The 14,378-nt window shown below is 34.3% G+C and overlaps 1 protein-coding gene across 17 annotated transcripts in view; it reads left to right on the top strand.

Moving 5' to 3' along the window:
- The window catches only part of SLIT2 (slit guidance ligand 2), a 242,711-nt gene that overhangs the window by 221,091 nt on the left and 7,242 nt on the right, over window positions 1–14,378 (top strand). For all 17 annotated transcript variants that reach the window (XM_015862752.2, XM_015862756.2, XM_032444126.1 and 14 more), the window contains 6 exons: window positions 3,264–3,357; window positions 5,244–5,381; window positions 5,984–6,224; window positions 6,550–6,680; window positions 10,618–10,772; window positions 13,935–14,223. In XM_015862752.2, coding sequence (XP_015718238.1) covers window positions 3,264–3,357; window positions 5,244–5,381; window positions 5,984–6,224; window positions 6,550–6,680; window positions 10,618–10,772; window positions 13,935–14,223 — 1,048 coding nt within the window. The remainder of the gene's footprint in view (window positions 1–3,263; window positions 3,358–5,243; window positions 5,382–5,983; window positions 6,225–6,549; window positions 6,681–10,617; window positions 10,773–13,934; window positions 14,224–14,378) is intronic.

Raw genomic sequence — 14,378 nt, 5'->3', positions numbered from 1 at the left:
GCACATACATTCCTGTCTCTTTTAGAAGAGCTTTATTTTTTGGAATCGTTTCTCTTTCAGTCTGTGGACCTTTATAATGTAGAAGAATTCCACAGAATACTAAAATAAAAGTCTGCCCATAATTTCAAAAACATCTAATGATACTTGCAAACCATTTGACTGCAGTAGACCTGATAGCATTACATCGATTTCACAATTTGAATACTTTTCAACACTGTAAATGTTTTTCATTCCTATATGTCTAGGTTTGATTCCTAACAAGATTTGGGAATTAAGACTTTTCAAGTGTCCCAGAACGTTTCATTAGGTATTTCAGTTTTTAGTGTAGGTCTGAAGACGTGTGCCATCAATTCATGACTACTAAGATGCAATGTACTCTGAAAAATCATGTATTTTAGAAGCAAATAGATGAAAAAATAAAAAATAAAAAAAAAGCAGACAGATTTATACACTACTCAATAATACTATTTGCCACACTTAAATAAATTTCTAAGGTCTATGCCAGCAGTAACCTAAGTGATGGTTCATTTTCTCTCCTGTATCAATGCAAGTTCAGTGAAGCAGTTGTGAGATTGTTTGCTTCTATAACACCAGCCCTAATTCTTATTTTGAAAAGGTATTTGGGGCTTTTCCACTGAACTTTTATTGTAACTGTAACTACAGAGACAAGAAACCTCCAACATTGCTTGAAAGATAGGCCCAATATGTCATGCTCATAATGGTTTACTTTATATGGTTTGTGGTTTACTTTTGAGGAATCTTGGGAACATTTAAAGAAGTTTTTTCTAAGACTTGTAAATACTGAACAACTGTATTTGTAATTGGGTTGTCATTTCCTATGTTTTGAAGTTCTGCATTTAATTGTGTATAGATTATACTCCATAATAAGATATTTTTTAATGAGTATATAAAAGTGTAGGTGTTATACACTGATCTGTATGGAGGTAATTGCATTTCTAGCTCATAGGAATGCATATAGGCTAAGTTAAAAATAATAATAATTTTAGTCTTTTCTTGTTCCAATGATATTCCTATAAATCTGAAGTCTCTAATGTTCAGAGATATACATAAATGTTGATGGCCTCTAGGTGGCTTTCAGCCATTACAAGTTCTTCAGATTGACTAAATGCTATGTGAAAAATTACTTCCTTTTATGAATGATTTTGTTCAAACAAAACCTTTAGAAAAGAGAAAGGGATGTGGGTTTTGTTTGATATATTGTGGGATGGTAAGAATCCCTGGTATTTCAGGATTCTTTGTGCACTGACCTAGCCATAACATTTGCACACTTCCAGACTAATAAGTCCATAGAGAGTTTGAAAAGGCTTTGAGGATAGAATTTAAATCCATTCTATTAGTCATCCTCAGTGGCCTGTATTTGATCTTCATTCAGTTTCCTAAATATATTGACTAAGTCATATTGTTACTGACAGTTTTCCTGAGGTCTTTTAAGTAGGCTGTGCTTAAACACCATTGTCTTGTGTTAACCATGAGCTTATCTGGTTTTGTACAGAAAATGTTCAACTTGCAAATTGGTAATGTGCTGTCATTAAAAATATATGTATATCTTTATGTAGAATCAGTCTGGATCTTTTGATCTATTTTTTTTTTTTTCCTGTTGGATAACTGTGATGCACTTTTCAGACTGGTTTTGGCTTCTCTCTGTGTTTCAGGATCATGATGGTTGCATGCCTTAAAAACACATAACACATATGTTTCTATTGAGTTTTTATTCTCTGGTTCAGTTTTGCCTTTTTCTCTATCTTTGCTGCTGCTGAGGACTGTTCCTCAATTCCAAGTTGTACTTATTTGTCCAGTGATTGAAATAAATCCTATTTATCTGAAGTTCTAGAAATAATGTCTGAGGTCACGAATAGTCACAGTGGTATGTTCACAATATGCAGTCTTAAACAATAAATCATAAGCACAATTGCTGTGAAAATGAAAGCCTTTTAGGCAGGATTTTTTGAACCCAACAACAACAACAACAAATTAAAAAAATTCAGCTCTTGCTTTCAGTTCATTATCATTATCACGTGCACTTCTATAATACTAGAGAAGTCCCTCTAAGACAGAAGGTAGTTTCTGTGTGGTGCTCGGCCCTCCAAGTACTTGAGAAATATCAGTTAAAGATGCCAGAAACCTTAGTATTGATAGTAGTAGCTGATGAGCTTGTTCATAAAACTAAACACATTATGTATTCTGGAAGATAATATTCATTCATATGCTCACTCTAAAACTCTGTTACAATGTTATTATCCTGTACCTTCCTTCTTTTTTTCTAGTTTACCTGTTTTGATTCAAATTGCATCCCTATATGTTCTGTCCTTCTTTTCCCATTTCTGCACTCATGGTGATGCTGTCTTTGTCCCCAGTACTCTGCTGCTGTTCTGCAGATATTTATTTCTCATGACTCTTTGCAGTGGTACCTAGTTGACAGGACAAGGAGCAGTGGGCATAAACTGGAAGAGCAGAGGCTCCCTCTGCACACCAGGCTGCACTCCTGTGCTGTGTGGTGATGGAGCACTGGCAGAGGCTGACCAGAGGCTGTGGGTCTCCTTGGAGTTTGGCTTGCTAGGACATGGGTGTGGACACCCTGCTCAGGGTGTCCCTATTTGAGTACGGGTGTAAGCACACGCGTCCCTTCCAACTTCAGCTCCTTCTGTGATTCTGTGATCTAATTGCACTGTTGACCAATACTCAGAAAAGTAAAACCAAGGGATACCAAGTATTGTGCTTCTTGAAGAAAATTTCAACTACAGCAGTGAAGGTGCCTTCTTATCAACTGATCTTTTCTTCCCCATTTTGGTGAAGAGTTCTGTTTTTATACTTTCTTGACAAATGTCAAGGAGCAACCCTACTACCTGCATTGTTTCTAGGCCTAGTAGACCTATGAATCCTTAAATTCAGCAAGCACAAATAGTAGTTAATTATGGTATATTACCATGTGCAAAAAAGGTTGGATTGTTGATTAAGAAAATTAGGAAGTAGAAAGCAAGTTTTCATTGTTGGATAATTGGAACTGTATTGTCAAACAGTGATATTAACATGTTGTTGTTTTATTTATTTATTGTTTTTTTCTTAGAAATAGATTACTGACAATACAAATCTGACTATTTCTGTCGGGAATGTATTCATTTTTATACCATTAAGCTTGTATTTTTTTAATGTTAACAAAAGAATTCTTAGAAATTACTTAAAAAATAGAAACAGCTATTTTTGGATCTGTTTTCACTGAGCTGAGGACATGTATTACTTTTCAGGTGAGCTCTGTGAGGAGAAACTAGATTTCTGTGCTCAAAACTTAAATCCTTGCCAACATGACTCAAAGTGTATCTTGACACCCAAAGGTTACAAGTAAGTTTAAAATACTGTCATGGTCCAGCTGCATCTAAATTTTTGTGTTGTTTTTTTATACTCCTTTTTTTTTTTTTTTTTTTTTTTTTTTTTCTTTTAGTGGAAGGAAGTTCTACTCTCAAAATACTGATTTCAGTTATTACTAAATACTAATACTAAATATTACAGTAGACTAAGCTCAGTTATTTTAAGATGGACCTCCAATATTATCTTAGGTATGGTTTACTGAATTAAAAGATTCTTAGCTAACTTCAGTTAGAATTTGAAGATGAACAAAAGGCAGTTAGTTTATGTGATAGCCTATACAAAACCCTTTTGGCAGCTCGGACAGTGGAAAAATAATCATGTTTAACTAACATGAAATTATTATACTGCTGTCTGAGAAGTAATTGTGAAAGAGGTTATTAGGAAGGAACACTGTAAGGTGTAAAATGAAGTCCATTCCCAGGAAAGTTAATCTGTAATTACACTATAGCCTTGTTACAATTAATTATGCACACTTCAAAGTGCTTTTATAGGCTTTAGCTTAATAAATCATAAGTACCTGTCTTACAAGCAGCATACTCTTGGGCCAGAATTAGGTTATCTATTATCATTACAAAAACTGACAAAAAGACATGTTATTTAAAAATGAGGCAAAAAATATTCAAATATATCAAATATTCATATGAACATGAAATGTTCGTTAAAAAAAAAAAAAAAGTTGTTAATTGGAAAATAGAAAATTTGTTGGATTTAATTTTTTCTACATTATATTTATTATCTTCATGCAACTTGAGTGAATCTAGTTTGGCATCTCATACTTTACTACTCAGTTGATCAGTCTTCCAGGTTAATTTCTGAGATTTTAAATCAGAAAATAACATATACAGTAACTTCAAGAAAGTGTCTCACTTATTTTTATTAATAGTGTGCTTTACATAAAGTTCTTTATTCCATTTTCATATTCATATATGTTGTTCAATAAATATGTTTTGTTGGAGTACTTAATTTAACATTACACAGGTATTTGACATCACTCTTGGCTCTTTAGAGCAAGTTTTAGTTATAAGAGAAAACAACAGCAAGGGAGGAATCACAGGGTCTAATGAAATCAATCCATAAATCTTAATCAAAAAATATTCATGTGAATGTATGAATTACTAATATTTTCCATTCATTTTTCACAGACTTCTGAGCATTCACTCAGTCTAAGAATATGAGAACTCCCTAAAGAAATGCTGCTAGCATTAACAATGAGAATTGCATTAAGTAAAAATAGTATTAATAAAATAAGAAAATAATAATTATATTGCCTACTATTCTGACGACCTAAAGTTTTCGTTTCAGCGAGAACTTGAGGGCTCAGGACAGAGAATGCAGATAGCGATACTGTACGATAGTTCAGTAACATCAAGCCTTTAATAGTAAATTAGACTGGTTGAACTTCAAGGGGAAAAATTGTGTGTAAACTCTGAACTGTATAAATGGATCTTTGTCCTATTCTTAGCTGTTCAGTTGGCAAAGAAGTTATCCACAAACCTTGGATTACTTGTCTGTTTCAACAGCTAAGCATATTGATTATTTTTAGTGTTCACAGCCACTTACAACATCCCTTAACACTCTGCATTACTCATAAATTCAAAGAACTGTCAAAATGATTCATGAGGTCTCTCCAGATTTTAAGCCACAAATTATTCAATATAACGTCAAATAATGAGTAAGCATGTGTAACTGGCAAAGCTGGAAATGAAAATTCCCCAAATAATAACATGATTAAGGTACACAAAGTCAGGGTAACATTTTAAAGTTTTGAGTTTTAAACAACTGAGCAGTTCCTTACCTTTCTTGTTAACACACAGTATTGTTAAAAGGCAGCATGTTATTCTTGCTTTTCTATTCCACAGATGTGACTGCACACCTGGATATGTAGGTGAACACTGTGATATTGACTTTGATGACTGCCAGGACAATAAATGTAAAAATGGAGCACAGTGTACTGATGCAGTTAATGGGTATACATGTATTTGCCCAGAGGGATACAGGTGAGGAAAATTTGGAAACAATACAAACAGGTTTAAGGCCAGGTTGGATGGTTCACTGGGCAATCTGATATAGTTCTTAATCTTGAAGAAGAGAAGGCTCTGGGGAGACCCTCACTTCCAGTACTTGAAGGGATCATATAAACAGGATGGGGATCAGCTGTTTACATGGGTTTACAGTGATAAGGGGGAATGGTTTTAAAATAAGACAGGGAAGATTTAGGTTAGATTTAGGAGGAAGTTTTTTACTCAGAGTTTGGTGATACATTGGAACAGGCTGCCCAGAGAGGTTGTGGATGCCCCATCCCTGGAGTCATTCAAGACAAGGTTGGATGTGGCTCTGGGCAGCCTGATCTGGTGTCTTGCAACCCTGCATATAGCAAGGGGGTTGAAACTAGATGATCTTTGAGGTCCTTTTCAACCCAGGCCATTCAAAGATTGATTCTATGATTCACTGGCTGGCAACCCTGCCTGCAGTGGGGCGTTGGAAGTTGGTGATCCTTGATGTCCCTTCTAACACAAGCCAGTCTACGGTTATATGCATGTCTTTCTTGTGTCAGTCACATGTTTTTTTTGTAAATACTAATTTTTCTATTTGTATTTAGTGGCTTGTTTTGTGAGTTTTCACCACCAATGGTTTTACCACGCACCAGCCCTTGTGATAACTATGAATGCCAAAATGGAGCACAGTGTATTGTAAAAGAGAGCGAACCAATCTGCCAGTGTTTATCAGGCTACCAGGGTGAGAAATGTGAAAAGCTGATCAGTATAAACTTTGTCAACAAAGAATCCTATCTACAAATCCCTTCAGCTAAAATGCACTCCCAAACCAATATCACCCTTCAGGTAAGATTGCTTGTATGGAAATTCTGATCTGGAAAACAGTGTCAATGATCTTTTGTAGTGTGAAAATGTATCCATAGTAATCATCGGCTCATTTAAAAAGCTTTTCACAGTTTGAGCAAAAAGTATATGAGAGTCACTGGAATAACTCTATATTCATTATAAACTAGATAAGCTTACTGGTAAGAAGAGAAAGAATATTGTGTTGGCCAGTGAGGAATTTTACAGTAAGTTAATAGACTGTATCAGTAAAATCAGAGATTTGCTTACTACAGCATTTTTATTAAATATTTTTAATTCTTCCTAATTGTTTCTTTCTTTTAATTAGATTGCCACAGATGAAGACAGTGGGATCCTGCTCTACAAAGGCGATAAGGATCATATAGCAGTAGAGCTGTACCGTGGTAGAGTGAGGGTCAGTTATGACACAGGATCTTATCCAGCCTCTGCTATTTACAGGTGAAGCTAGATTTAAAAAATAATAATAAAATCTAACTGGAACAGAAGATGTATTAATTGCATCTCAAAGTCATGTATTTTGAATAGATAAAAAGAAATACATTAAAGTGGACATATTGTCAGATATTTTGTAATTAAAAGATATTGCCAGAAAATGTAATTTTGTTCAGAAGTGTCAGAAGTCTAATATATTATTTGATCCATTAAACCCAAGTAAAAGCTGGCTTTCAGTAGAATACTTACATGTCTGTGTAAAACGTGAAAATGTTGTGTTTGTTGGTTTCTTTTGTGTTTGTTTTTTTGGGGTTTTTTTTTTTTTTCCCCCCCAAGATGTTACTGCTAAATAATTTCCCAGTGTGCAGGGTAAAGTGCAGGACTGTATTGCATAAGTAGAAATGAAATAGAAGTTTTTTTCTGTGCTAGACATAAAAAGTGAGACTTTTCCCTGGCAATGGAAGATAAGTCTAAAAGTTTAATTCTAAAAAAGTCACTGCCCTTGAAAAATACATGGGTTTTTTGCTTTCAGAGTCATCAAGAAACAGAATCCACATCTGTTTCTGTAGTACAGTTTTTAAGCTCTTTTAAGTGAAATTTCTCTCATTCTCTGAAAAAAAAGAAAGGAAAATATTATCTGATTTTCCCAGAGGATTTTATATATCACATTTCAAGAATTTAGAGACAGACATTGCAAGCATGAGCAAAAGGACAACAGGGATCACCTCTTCTCCTTAATCTGCCCTCTTGTTACTATAAACCCATTCAGAAGTAATTGGGAAGTATTGAATGAGTTTTCCCCGAGTCTTGGTTTCTTCTGTAATTACACCTCTTACATTGTAAAACTTTATTTAGTGTTTATTTGTTTGCCGGAGATTGTAGTTAGCTGACACTGTTCTGTGTTCTATTAGGGATGTTACATTAAAAATACATTATTTTTAGAAATTCTAAATATAAATCACTCAATATAAAATCAAAAGCTTACATCTATGTAGCAGAGAAACAGTGCTAAACTTTGGTAGGTAATAGCATCATTGGAACTGTGTTTTTTAGTAGATTACTAAAAACGTTCCAATGGAAAAATAAATTAATAAATAAAATCTGTATAATATAATATAAAGATGTTTAGTAAAATCACAGACTTTTACAATAAACAATTTAAGATTGTTTCTGTTTTCTGATGCACTATATGATTTATGACATTGTTTACAGTTACATGGAATAATTTAACATGTAGAAATAGTAACTGTATTTTAATTACACAAAATACAGAAAACAGACTTTACAGAAGAATTAATTATTTAACGCAGACGTAGTATTGCAAAAAAGAATAAGTGGGATATCTAAAACAGAAGCCAAAATAAGTGTATACATATATATACAGCTAATAGATTCAAACAGAAGTTTTGTTATATAAATGGTAGTCAAGAAATGGTGTGTTGAGAAGGACTCAAGTGGGAGCTATAAAGCCTGCAGAAATACTTGTAATAGCAACAAAACAGTTACAAACAGATGATTTAATCATGATAAATACAGAGAATGAACAATAACAGCAGTCTGTGTAAAGTGAATGAAACTGCTTTGCCAGTGGGAGTCTACTGAAAAAAGGGCTATCATCCCAAAAGCAGTCAATCTGAGTAACAACATGAGATGATGGCAGTACCTAGACCAATAAAGAACAGTAATTGATCAGGGATGTTTTGTTTGGGAAAAGTTGATCCACTAATTTTGTTCTATCTGGGCATCTATTTTAAAATGTTAAATGTGTTTTCTTCCATAAAAAAGAAACCTATACATTCTATAAAGCCATTTGCATCATATATTTACTGGAAAAAAAATATGTGAATATTTCTTCTCAATTAGGATCTGTGTGTTTCACTCTTTATTCTCCAGTGGTAAATGTGCTAGAAGTAATAGAAGTGCATTGGCAGGAACTATTGCACAAATCTGCCTTGTGTTTAAGGGTGGCTTAATTTAAACCGCCCTTACCTAGGAGGGCTCCTCTTTCTGCAGAATTTTTTTCTTAACCAGTAGAACAGGTAAAACTAGATTTTAATAATGACTCTTAAGAGAGATGCATTCCCTTTACACATTGTTTTATACATCCCTAGAATTACCTCCTGCTATAAAAACACATGTTCTGTGTTGCTCTCGTCCTTGTAAATTTGATAGTGTGAAAGGTCCTTAAGCTGTTAAGTGGTGTTAGCTGCCTTGGAGTAAGAACAGTATATTAGGGTTTCTTGTTTACTTAAGTCACGAAGTTACATCCATTTTTATTTCTTTACACAACTTTTTTTTTTTTTTTTTTTTTTTTTTTTTTTTTTTGCCTAGACTTATTAAAATGTGTTAAATGTGATAATCCTGGTAGATTTCTTGCTGCTTGATCACAGCAAACAACTAATTAATAAATTGAATAGGTCATGCTTTTTAGAAATATTGAACTCTGGCCTGTTTCTTTCCCACATGGAACCTCCTCCTCCACTGCATTTCCAAAAAGTGCTTATTCTGCCAGTGTCTGCACTGTGCATTTGCATTTTTATGTAGAGCTAAGTTTATTTAAAGCATCACACTACTATGCAGAACTTATACCCTTATTGGTCTGGGCCTGGATTGCTGAAGTTGGTAATAAATAGCTGAGAAGCTGCTTCACAGCTGTAAACAACTATGTGAGCACTTCTGATCTGCTCCAGGAAAAAAGCAGTTAGGTTAATTAAAGCATCACTAAGGATGTTAAAAGGTAATTTGTTTGATTTTTGCCCTGAGATTTAGGAAGCTAATCCTTTTCAACTATACTGCTTTTCTAATGAGAAGAGCTCACTGTCTGTATGACTGTTCTGTCCATCTCAGACTAACATCATACAATTGGTTCATTTAAATTACTTTTCAAGGGCTTAAGCTAACTTGTTTGATGGTATTCTGAAGCAAATAGATGCTGTCATGGGAATGGTAATAATGTCTGGTCCCTGGACTACAGCTCATTGTCATAACTCCCATCCAGTCATACATTTAGCTCCCAACTCTCCTGTCGAAAATGAGCTGGAAGTAATTTAAGTACAATGATATATTCACTCCCAGAACTGAATAGTTCTGGGACTTTTCTCTCTGCTGTGCTTAAACTGTGTTTAAATATTCGCTGTGTAATAGCGAGGTCAGTAAGCACTGACAGACATTTCTTGTGCTTAGTAACATTAATGTGTAGGCTTGTGCTTGCATAGCATAAGCACCATGCTTGAAACAATCCTCTGCATGACGCTTCAGGCATTTTCCTACTAGTAGGTTTGTATTCTGCAAGTAAGCAGAAGGAAATCGTATACAAAGGCAAGAAAACAAAGAAAGCTACAGTATTTGTACTGCAAGCCAGAAGCCAAACACAGAAATAACCAGGCCTGATAAACAAAACAAATTATTTTATTGCTAGCATCAGTAGGGCTGCCTGGATCAATGATATGATTTTGTCTGGCAGGACTAAGATTAGATGCAGTTCCATATTCCATTAAACTAAATTTATATATCACTGGAGTCAACTCATTCCTTCCTATTTGTAGAATGTGTAAATGCACTACTGTGCAACATGTAGGATAGGATACACAAACACATAGAGACAAACAAGAGCTTTGTTAAAGCCAAAGTTTTTGTGTGTTTGGCTTCCTGCCTAGTAAATGTAGCTGAACTGTTTAGAATATCAGATGTTACACACTTCATGGTTTGATAAGAATGAGTGAAAATGGACTAATAGTAATTTCAAAACATATTACTAATAGAGTGTTACTGAAGGTTTGTTACATTGTATTAGCTCTTATATATGCGGGCAATTAAATCTAGCTTTCTGGTAACTGCATTCTTTGAGTTTTGTTTTGAAGCTGTGTTAATTGTCAAAGAGAAAGAAGATCAAAATCATTCTAACTAGAGCATCAACTGTTTTAAATTAATGTTTATTTTGCAGTGTGGAAACTATTAATGATGGCAATTTCCACATTGTGGAGCTGCTAGCTATGGATCAGATTCTGTCTTTGTCCATTGATGGAGGAAGCCCCAAGATAATTACCAATTTGTCCAAGCAGTCTACTTTGAACTTTGATTCTCCACTGTATGTTGGAGGTAAGAGGATCTTATTGCTTCTACAAATACTATTGGCTAATTTGACTGGTAATATATGCTAATAAACATAGGGTAAGACACCCATTTATGAAGACAACACCTAAAAAAGAGACGTGAGCTGAGCCACTATCTCAGTAGCTTCAGTTTTAAAAAATAGTGTTGGAAGAGTGGCTAGTGCCTTAAAAATAAAAAAAATTAAAAATTAAAAATCCATCTACCTAGAATTTACTTGAAAAATAAAGCATGTTTTAATAAACTGCATTTGTTGCCAGTCAATTTCTCCTATAAATCCAAGTAACAAAAGCCTCGGTTGCAAATAATAAGGGATAAGTTGAATTTTGTCTCTTTCCCACTCTGTCCTGCAAGCACTTAATTTTTTTTTTATCAAATCTGTCTGTTTGGTTATTGTCTCCTCCAATCTAAGATGAAAAGAAGTGCAAGATAAAATTCAGCATTAGTCACACTAGCAGAGAAATGAGTATTATCAAATATATGAACTGCCTTTAAAATTCCTTTATATCACTGATCTTCAAAGGAAGATGTATGTTTTTTCATGTGTATCATTTCTGAAGTGTTATTTACGTAGCATACAGTGTCACATTTTTTGAAAGGAGGCAAAATCCTACATTCACATAAGACACTGTATGCTTGATTACTCGAATTGTCAACATCCATTTGTTGTTTAATGACTGCTAAGAATATTGGTATAAGTGCAGAAAGATTGCCCTGTCTGTTGTGGGCATCTGCTAATGAAATGATTCTGCACTTCCAAGTACAGACATTCATTTTGTGCAGTATTAACACTCACTTATAATTTATGACATACTGTTCTCTTCCTTGCTTCTCTACCTTACAGATGTGTCTTCATTAGAAGACATATTAATCTGTGTAATTATCATGAATTATCAGAAGAAACAATTTTCAGAAATTACTATTTCCTCCACTGGTCTGATTCTAAAAGCAGGAGAATCTTTCAACATATAACATATGCTTAAGAGATATCCTGTGTTGCCTCTATTTCCGTTCTTCACATTCAGGCTTCAAGCACAAATTCCCTCCAGCTGTCATAGAAAATGTTAATCTGAAACAGAATGAAAGCCACTATTAGGAGAACATTATTATTATTATAACTATTATTATAGAGCAAAAAACAGTAGACATATACTCATCTGTTAAACTTTTATGTTTCTATATTTGTATATTTGTTATCTTCAGAATTTTTAAGACAGTAAGAATCCACTTTTTTTGCTTATCTTTTTAGATTCATTCTTTTTTTTCATACTCTGTCTAGAATTTTTGAAGAATTTGATCACACATATCCTTCAGCTATGAACTCAAATTCTCAGTAGAATTTTATGCAGTATTCTTATCTTTGCCAAAGTCTTAGTTTGACACCTATATCGTCATGAAACTTACACTTACGCTTATCACCTTTCTGTTAAAATGGCATTTCTGGTAAGCATCACCTCAGCTGGCACAATGAATGAAATTCAGACTTGATAGCAAGGCCTTTCATGGTTTTACCTCTCTCTCTCTCTCTCTTTTTTTTTTTCTTTTTTTTTTTTCTTTTTTTTTTTTTTTTTTTTTTTTGACAGAGCTATTCTTGTTTGACAATTATTTTGGTCAATTTGGAAGGCGTAATTTGATGTAATTTTTGCAGAAAGAAGTTAATTTATGCAACTTTTTTAACATTTTTTTCAGCTGTGTGTCCTTTTTTGAGGTCAGACTACATACATCAGATATTTTCGGTCTTTCTGTAATGCTTCCCAGTATATCATATTGAAAGCCCATGGCTTTTGGTAAGAAGTCCAAAGGGGCAAACTTTCTTCTCAGAAACTCTTTAATGAAGTCACAGCCTTCAGTGATACTCCTCATTTTTCTTTCAGAAATTAGTGAACAGTTTGCCAGCTGTGCATGCTAACTTGTTTCAGAGAAGTCCCTATTTCTGACACAGCATCAGCAGCTTTTCATTTGCAGGCGTTCTGCTCTAGCAGCGTTTTAATAAGATGGTCATTTTAACAGGGTTATTGTATTGCTTTTATTTAATAGACCTTTTACCGTCTGCCACCTTCAGCAGTAAGTTTTGTAATTTACCTATAGCAGGTTCTATGACGAAATACTTCAAAGAAAAGGAAGGGGGAGAACAATGCCAAAGCTACAACCTTTCAGAAAATTCAGCAGAAATACATGGGCATCATTTCGGTGGCACATCTTTCACAGCTGATAAAAGAACCATTCTCTAAAACTTGTTAAAGAAAATGAGTAGCATTTGCACATCATTTGGCCTTCTAACACTTTTGAAAAAGTGGCTAATAGTTTTAAGGAAATGGAAATTAATGATTGTTTACAGTTTGAGTTCCCAGCTTACATTACTTAGCTGATGAGATCAGAGGAGATTGTGCTCTTAAGCAGATAAATACAATATTATTCATTTATATAATCTTTGAAAAGTAGCCCAGTGAAATTAAAATAACCTGTAAATGAAAGGCAAGACTACTTCATTCAGTTGTATGGTTCCATGTCATTCTTAACTATTCACTCTGACTAGCTATATAAAAGCATTCGATCTATCAGATTGCATGGTTAAGGAGAAAGAATGCAGAACATTAGCTCCTTAGTTGTTATGCCACTAGGTACTGGTGTTAATACTGCTAATACTGCCCATTTTACCCCACCTGGGCAGCTAATAAACTTATTCTTTTTTTTTAGATAAACAAATTGGTTTTTTAATGCTCAACACACTGTATTCCAAATCCAAGTCAGTGACCTGGTGTTTCTGAATTCTTCAGCATCTAAACATCTTGATACATGATTTTTGTAAGATGCAAAATCTTTTGTTTTTTAAAGATTCATATACAATGTGCCATCCTAGACTTAATTGCATTGGGTCAAACAGTCATGTATCTGACTTCTCACCAATTGCTAACTTCCTGTCCATCACTTTAGCTGACGCTAAAGACATGTTGTTTTGCAGTTGGCTTGCGTGCATGCTTGACAACCTGGACAGTTTTGAAATGCTGGCTCATTACTCATCCGTGTAGACTGAATATTGAAAAATATTTACATAAGGATAGTTGTAAAAATGTCTTTAAAAACAGATCCTGTGGTATAGAAAACTGTACAAAAAATTACACTGATTATTTGCTATTATTAATTTCCTAGGCATGCCTGTGAAAAATAACTTTGCAGCTCTACGCCAGTCTCCAGGTCAGAATGGCACAAGCTTTCATGGCTGCATCCGTAATCTGTATATCAACAGCGAACTCCAGGACTTCAGAAATGTGCCTCTGCAAGTGGGAATTCTGCCGGGTTGTGAGCCTTGTCACAAGAAAGTTTGTGTGCATGGAACATGCCATGCTACCAGCCAGTCAAGCTTTTCCTGTGAGTGTGAAGGAGGATGGACTGGACCGCTCTGTGATCAACAAACAAATGACCCGTGTCTTGGAAATAAGTATGTCCTTCCTCAAAACACAGCAGTAGTGTAATATGCATATAATTTTTCTCTTTTGGTTTGTTTCCATACAATTTTACAGTTCAGCAAGAAACAAAATGTGCTGGACATGTGAAAATGAAAACATCATCCAAGTTAAACTTTGTAAAAAAAAA

This window comes from Coturnix japonica, chromosome 4 (genome assembly GCF_001577835.2).
Source record: "Coturnix japonica isolate 7356 chromosome 4, Coturnix japonica 2.1, whole genome shotgun sequence".
NCBI classification, from domain to species: Eukaryota; Metazoa; Chordata; class Aves; order Galliformes; family Phasianidae; genus Coturnix; species Coturnix japonica.
The sequence above is the reverse complement of the archived record's forward strand: the minus strand, read 5'-3'. Positions and strand labels throughout refer to the sequence as shown.